Here is an 8,103-nt window from a genome sequence, read left to right on the forward strand (position 1 = left end):
GCTATATGATGGCTGGACGTTCCCATGATGTTTATACTTGTATATAATTGTCTGAACATATGAACGTGGCACCTTCGGGCATCTGGAAATTGCACCCAAGGATGAGCCAGACTTTTGCAAATCCACAATTGTCTTTGTAATATCTTGACTGATTTCTTTTGACTGTCTCATGATGTTTTACAAACAAGCAAGTGTGTTTCAAATGTGCCCTAATAGCTATCCACAGGTGTTTCTAATTAAGTCAAATGCTGTCAATAAACGTATCAGAAGCTTCCAAAGAGATGACATCATCATCTGGGGTTTCCCAAATTGTTTAAAGGCATAGTGATCTTAGCGAATGTAAACTTTTGTCTTTGATGAAAGTAAAAAAAAAGGGTTTAAATAAACCCTAGTCGAATTATTCTGACATTTAGCAAATAGAAATAATTTTGTCAATTCTAATTGACCTACATCGGGAAACGTTTACTTTTCTTTAATGTCTGATGGTGAGAAAAAAAAGCATATATGTGTTTTTATGTGGTCCATGTAAACTTTGGGTTTCAACTGTGGTTATTTATATAAGTGCTTTCCTATTTGGTCTGAATATTATTAAAATATGTAAAATTTCGCTATTATTTTACTAATAATATATGAGAAGAAATGCCATTTTCATCAGTTTGACATTTATTACCCCGTTAAGCAAGACAATAATAACAATAGCCCTCAAAAAAAAAGTTTACCATGGCAACAGCGAGTATTTCCACCATTTGCTGCATTGAAGTGTCGTCTCACGCTCCTCACTGGACTCATGATGTTGTTCTGAGGCAATGTCTTCCACTTTTCATCACGTGCAACATGCAGCTCTGCCAGGACACTTGTGAGGTACGATCATCCAGTCTCTTCTACAGATGCAGACCATGTGAGACACTCCAAATTCATGAAGTTGACCTGTGACACTCCTGGCACGATGTGGTGGAGCATTGACAGTTTCATGGAAACCGTCAACTTTCCATGAACAGAAAGTTGACCGTTTGCTGGTGGACCTGGAGGCTAATGATGGGTTATATGATGTCTCTGAGGTAAGAAGATGCAGTGACTTGGCCATCTACAAAAAGCACTGCGCTGACTGGTGAGGCCTGTCCTCCACCAAAATGAATCCTAGAGACCATGTTGACCTCGGTGTATTGCTGACCTTGCCTTTTTTAGCAACAAAATCATTTAGCAATCACTTCTGTGCAAGGTGATCCGACACTCAATATTGAACAGAACGGTAGGGTAGACCATGCTGCATTGTTCAGGTCACACAGTCTTGGGCCCACAGCAAACGTTCACGGTATTGTCTTGGTGTTAGTGGTGTCACCTGCAACGGTTGTCTGGCATTCAGGTCAAAGCAGTGGAGTTGACTGTGAATGGTTTGTCTGGAAACCCTAGTACCCCTCACGTCTGATAAATGAGCCTGCAGCTGTGTGGCATTTGCAAAACCATGTTTGAGGGCACAGGTCCTTAAGTGTTGCCAGTAGATCTGTGTCTTCATGCAACTCTGCTGATAATACTTTGAGACACACCAAGTTTATGTGCGACATCTTACTTCCACCTACCAACCCGGAGGTGTACTCTGGCTAGGTGGCGTTGCCCACCCATGAAGAGACATTGTGTGTTCATGGCTGTCTGAAAGATGAAAGATGAACTTGGAATGACTTACTGGCAAAATCAACGTTGAAACAAAATGAAAACATTTTTCTTTTAGAATTTCTTGGTTGTGGCGCCAATAATTAAGACACACTATAACAGTGAGATCATTATGTGGAAAACACAACAGGAGGTGTGAATGTCACCCCAATAAAATTGCCTCCCTGTCCTAAAAAAAATCAGTCGACAAATACTCTGTGTGCAACATCCACTGAGTTTTTTCACAATAGCCCTAATGTTTTGTGAGTAGTGTATTTCCTGTTTAGTTGTAGAAGGCAGGTACCATCAGGTGAATGGCAACAAACAAACAGGGCAAGTCCTAAAATCTCTCACAGGACCACGAGACAAACAAAAATAGTAAATAAATTCAGTAGATTTACTTAGAATTAATGTGTTGTATTTTTCACTTGTGTCACCAAAAATACTAGGGCTAAGCAAATATTTAGAAAAAATCCATCCAGAGCACATTAGTATTTCAAGCTAATGCTTAAACTGACACATTGTATTTAGAATATTAAAAAAAGTGTGTATGGTCAATGGCTTCACAAAACTTAGTAACCTACAATGAAAAAATAACTTTTTAGACAACAAAATTACAAAATCTGTTCCATATGTCTTAGCCATTATAAAATGATCTTTTCAGTAAACATATTAGTCAATAGTCTGTTTTTAAAAGACGCTAAAATAAGGTTTGTACCTTAATTTGAATACTCTGTAAAGATTTTATCCACCTTTGCCTTTTTATAATAAGAACTTTAGTGGAACAGCAACCAACCTGTCTCTTCATTTGTCATGATTTCAAAAGTTGATCAGAGTTTTTTTATACATTTAGTGTGACTGATACCAAACGCCTAACACCTATGTGAGAAAAAAAACAGGTCAAGCCGAGTTTCAGAAGAAACTTGTTTCACTTGATTCCAGCTCTTTAGGGAGTGGCACCTGCAAGAGAACGCACAGGTCACTTGACTGTCTATAGAAGCATGCACTGTTACACCTCAGTGATAAGAACTTAAAGGCAAAAAATTAGACTACTGCTTTCACAGCAATAGTTCCTGGGTACTCACAGCTTTGAGATATGCCACGTTGCTCTTTTTGATCTCATCAAGAAGTTGATCACGAGGTGTGAGATCAACCTTTGGAGGAACCCGTCTGCGAGGGACAGGCTTCAAAGTCTTTATCATATTGCTAAGATTGGCTTTTTCGTCCAACATTCCTTCAGATGCCGTGTCCCTCACTTTAGGTGTTTTTCTCAGTTGGAAACTTGGCCGCTCCGGTCCTCTGTCATTCTTTGGGTCCAGCTCCAGAAATGGATCACGTTTTTTCGGGGTTCTCTTTAACTGGACATCTCTTAATGGGTTTGATGGTTCAGTACTGGGCTGTTTGGGAATGCTATTGTGCTTAGGTTTCTTCTGTGTCTCTGCCTTCTCTGCCTGATGTTGCATTTGTGGAAAACAGTTAAGGTCTGATGAAGGTGGGACCAATCCATGTTCCTGTAGGAGTTCCAGCGGGGGCACATATCCAAGCATCTCTAGTAACCCAGGAGGGAGATTGAGGCTGTTTTCATACATCTGCATCACTTGTTTCTGCTCTTTTAGCTGCTGCTGTCTCTGCTCCTCTTTCCTCAGCTGCCTGTGGCGATCAAGATTCCTGGTTAAGATGTTGGTCACCACCATGCGAGGCCCTGCCTGTTCAAAGTGATAGCCCATCTTCAGAAGGGTGCTGTTTGCTTTTAGCAGGCGAGAGATCTCCATCTCTGCATGGTGGCCCAGCATGTGCCTCTGGTTGTGAAAGCGAAGCTCTGTGAGAGTCTCATTGAACTGGAGGCAGCGGATGATGGCCACAATCCCCTTCCCAGTAATAAAATTGGACTCGATGTTCAACGTCGTGATGCTGCGATTCTCCCTCAACATGTTAGCCAGGCTGAAAGCAAGGTTTTCGTCAACTCCCGTGTTGGCAATACTAAAGGTTTTCACAAATTTGTTTCTCTTCAAAGCATTGACGTAGTCCAGGAGCATCTCTTTGGGAATGTTTTCAATGTTGTTGAGGTTTACCTCGGTGACAGACGGGTTGTTGTTGCGGATCTTGTCAAGAGTTGATTCCAAGTTGGTTTCATTTCCTGAAGGTCTGGATGTCATTTTGATGTTATTCAGTGCCAGCTTTGGAATTTTTAATTTGTTTACTTTTATTGGTTCTCTTTCTGGAAGTTTATCACAAGCCTCCTTTATTTCTGGCTCCTGCTGGGGCTTCTTGGGATTCAAATGGTCTAAAGTACAACTTGTTTCTTTGTCTTCACTCCCCTCTAAGTCTGGTAAAGACTGAATTTCCAGTGTACTTTTTCCTGCAACACCACTTTCTGTGATATCAACAGGACTTTCATGCATCACCGGTCTTGTCTCCTGCAGCTGCTGCGTCTCTGCTTTTTCAAGATTTACTTTCTCTTGTAGATTCACCAGTTTCTCATTTGATACAATCACTTTGGCTTCCTCGTTGTTCTCATCGTCTTCCTCAATAATTTCCTCAATAATTTCCTCTATAATTTCCATTCCCTCTGGACAATCCACAGCATCGTCTTCTATGATTTCCTCTATGACTTCGTAGACATACTTCACATCTTCGTTTTCTTTAATTTCCTTTTTTTCAGCTTCAGCTTGTAAAGTTTTCTTTGAAAAAAGTGAGTATTAAGTTAATAAAAGTGATCTGAACTCATTGGATTCTGATTGAATAATTGTTTTGATACTGCAAATTTAAAACACAAACAATTCTTAAAGAGCTTTACTTCTTACCTCACTGGGCAGCAGTGTAGCAGGCACCCGTTCCTCCTCAAGCATACGTTTGGACTCCTTCTCCCAGTAAAGATAATCAACCAGAGATCTGTGGTCAAATGTCCCTGTCGGAGTCTTTTCCGTCTGGTCCTTTTGTCTCTGCCCCACAGGAACGCTCTCATCTGGTGCGATAAGGACGTCCATCTCACTCTGGAGCTCCTTAAGCTCCTCTGGTGAGAGCATTGCAAGAATTTCATCTTCATTGATTTCTTCCACGTCAAGATCACTAAGGTCTACACTGTTAGACATGGCTGCACATACAAAATCTCTTTCTTATCAAGAGGATAGACTTCTAAATGATCTGAAGGAGAAGACAACGCAAACTGAGAAGGTTCTGACTTTGGCTTCGGCTGCAACTGTTTGCCTCATGAGAGTCTAAAATTAAACTGTGCAAACGTTTTTCCGGCTGGACCAACCAGTGTGATCTTTTGGGATGACAGCTGCTCCAGGCAAAAGGAAAGTTTGCTATTGACACCAGCAGGTGAACCATTTTCATGGGCCTGCTGTGTGGGTGCCACTGAGGTTAAAGGCTCCTCAGAGATTTATCTACACGCAACCTATAGGGTGCTGTGTAACAACAAATAACAAGCTGAATTTAGTTTTTCCAAGATTTTATGGTTCACCAACAAATTGTATTCCTTTTTGAAAAGTAGCTATCTAAGAAAAGCCTAAAAATTGATCTCATGAAGAAAATTCTTTTTTTTTATTAACATAGATATGAAAAAAATGTCATAAATTAGCTAATATTAAAAGCTAGCATTTGTTGTGCAGCTGTTGTAGCCTGCATCTCACTCTATCTGCAATGTGATTGTAGGTAAAACAAAACTGCTGACCTATGTGTTAAAGGGTAAACAAAATTACATGGTCATTTATAAACAATGGAAAGGACTGTTATGCATGACTAAAAGAGATTTTGGTAGTTTTGTATCAGCAAAAATGTGTTTTCATGTCACTAGATTACTCAAAAATAATGTACATATGTATGTCTCATGACTTTTTAAACACTTCTTGGTCACTAGATGAGGAAAGTTCTACATATGGTTGACTAAATTAGAATTTGGCACTTGACTGACCTTAATCAAATATAATAATTCACCAACTGTTAGTAAAAAGCAAAAGATTTAACAATAGCAGACATAAGGGTTACATAGTAACCCACTTTTTTTTAACTTAAGTTTTATTTTTCATTTTTCTAAACAAGATGTAACACAAATGTACATGACATCAAACAAAATAAGTCTTACAAACAAAGAGAACAAGAGTAAAAAAAAACAAGTGAGGCAGAAAAAAAAAAAGCAAGGAGAAAAATAAGACACGACAGCTACCATTCCAGAAATGTAAACAGGTCATACAATGGCCAGTGAGTTTTTATGTACAGTCCATCTGTCCTATTTTCCCTTAAAATTTCCTTCTCTCAATCTTAAAACAAAAGTCATCTTTTCCATAATATAGATCTCCTCCACTATGTCAGTCCAGTCTGTGAGGGTTGGCGGTTCTGGCTTAAACCATCTTCTGGTTATTGCTTTCCTTGCTGAAATTAGGAATATTTTCACCAAATACTGATCTTAAGGAATGATTGTTTCAGAAATTTTACCCAGATGTAATACTGCCTGAGTGAAGGGGATTGTATAGCGTAGAGCGTTTGTCTAAACATGATGAATGGAATGCCAAAATTGTCCTATTTGCGAACAGCTCCAGAAGATATGAGAATGATTTGCATTTACTGTGTCACACTGTCTCCCACACGTCTGTGGATCTGCTGATTGTTTGCTTTTAATTGAAGGTGTAATAAAGAAGCGCATGAGATTTTCCCATGTGATAGAAGACTGGGTTGATGCACATTTTGAATACCATTCTTTCTCCGAAATAGTGATGGACATTTCCTTTTCCCACTTTTCTTTAACATATATAGTTGTGTTTTTCTGACATGAAATGAGGCTGTGGTACAGTTTAGAAATGATTTTGGATGTTTTATGCTCGTACGCTTCAATTATTGCCTCTAAGACTGGATTTTCTTTGCTCCCCTCTTCTGATCTAATTGCTTTGTTAAAAATATTCCCTCATCTGGAGGTATCGAAAAAAACATGATTAGTGAATCCAAATTTCACCTTTAAGTCCTGGAAGTCCCTCATCTTGTTCTTTTTTGTGATTGTGGCAAAGGCTGTAACCCCCTTGTTGCTCCACTCCTTAAATGTGGAATCGTCTTTTGCCGGTTTGAAATCAGTAGTAACCCACATTTAATAGATTTTTTAAATGATATGAGTATTTTTGGTTGGATAGTAGCAACTTTTGTGCAAAGTTGTTTCTACTGGTTTTAATGTGGAGCAGCAATTTCCCACCAGGAGTACACCTACTTAGCCTAGGGGTACTCTTGTGCAGAGTAATGTGGAAAACTGTCTATATTTGATTGTTTTACAAGATTTTTTTTGTTTATTGTTGGTGTGTTCATGACAGATCACAATGAGGCAGCAAATGTGGTCAAAGACAAAAGTACAGAGGGAACAAGTAAGGTACCTTTGACTAATGAGAAAGGGTGGCAGTTTAACCCTTGTGCTATCCAGGCATTTTAACATTGGGAGTTGGGTCATCTAGACCCACTAGACAGTGCTCTGAACTTTTTTTTCTTCAATGATTTGTGATCTTCACTGGTGTCCATGGATTACATGAAATCTTTCCACCTTTTTCCACCTTTGTCATGGTAGGGAGAACACGTCAATGCAAGGGTGGGGTCATCTAAGATAGCACAAGGGTTAAAAAAAAAAAGAAACAAGTGCAATCAAACTAGGAATAGTATCAAAGTACATACCAACAGTCTGTTTTATGTGTTACTCTACTGAAAGGTTACACTCCTAATAATCTTAGAACTGCTAAGACTCCATAGTTCTCAGTTCTGGTTTGTCGGGTCATCTGTTGTTACCTTTTTGGTTCCTTTTTCGGTTCAAGGTATTATGGTTAAAATTAGTTGTGTTTCAGTTGAGTTGTTTATGCTGTTTATGTTTTTTCATAAAAGTTTAAGTTCCTACAACAAGCTTGGTCTCCCGTGTTTTCTGTCTTAGTTATTACATATGCACATGTGTATATTTTAAGCCAAGTAAGTTAAGGTAAGTAAAAAAATATATTTTTACAAGAAATAAAACTTGGTAATAAGTAGGATACATATTGAAAAAGCAATCGACCACTGGGAGTAAGAGCCAAAATGGCAAGTTTTTATTGTTTGAAGCTGTTATGTGAAAGACTTCATTGCTTGAAAAAGTGCCAACATATATATTTAAAAAACAGATAAAGTCAATGTTAGAAGGCATTTTCATTTATAGTTTTAAATACAAATGAATGATAAATATCTATCCATTTAGATAAAAGAACTGGACTATTTTGTATCGCCACAAAATCATTTGAATATTAAATGTATCAATTCGTGGACCATGTATCGAGATGCGGATTGAAATGAGAATAAACAGTCATCTACATTAAAGATCACCTGATCCATCTGTGTGAATTAAGTAAAAATCAGGGAGAGGTAGTGATTCATTAATGCTCTTGACGTTGTCAGCAGCTTGTGTTTAAATGCCTAAAGCCTTACTCACCAACTTAGCTACAGAACTAGAAATGCTTG

At 38.5% G+C, this 8,103-nt stretch overlaps 1 protein-coding gene across 1 annotated transcript; it reads right to left on the reverse strand.

Moving 5' to 3' along the window:
* Nucleotides 1–640: 640 nt before the first annotated feature.
* lmod3 (leiomodin 3 (fetal)) lies at nucleotides 641–4,879 on the reverse strand. The gene is made up of 3 exons (XM_011477441.4): nucleotides 4,452–4,879; nucleotides 2,733–4,328; nucleotides 641–2,607 (listed from the first exon to the last, which is right to left on the reverse strand). Exons 1-3 carry the CDS (start codon nucleotides 4,737–4,739, stop codon nucleotides 2,560–2,562), a joined length of 1,932 nt encoding a protein of 643 aa, XP_011475743.1. The 5' UTR covers nucleotides 4,740–4,879; the 3' UTR covers nucleotides 641–2,559.
* Between the last annotated feature and the right edge of the window lie 3,224 nt (nucleotides 4,880–8,103).

Source organism: Oryzias latipes, chromosome 7, assembly GCF_053564925.1.
Source record: "Oryzias latipes strain Hd-rR chromosome 7, Olatipes_Hd-rR_3.1".
Taxonomy (NCBI): domain Eukaryota; kingdom Metazoa; phylum Chordata; class Actinopteri; order Beloniformes; family Adrianichthyidae; genus Oryzias; species Oryzias latipes.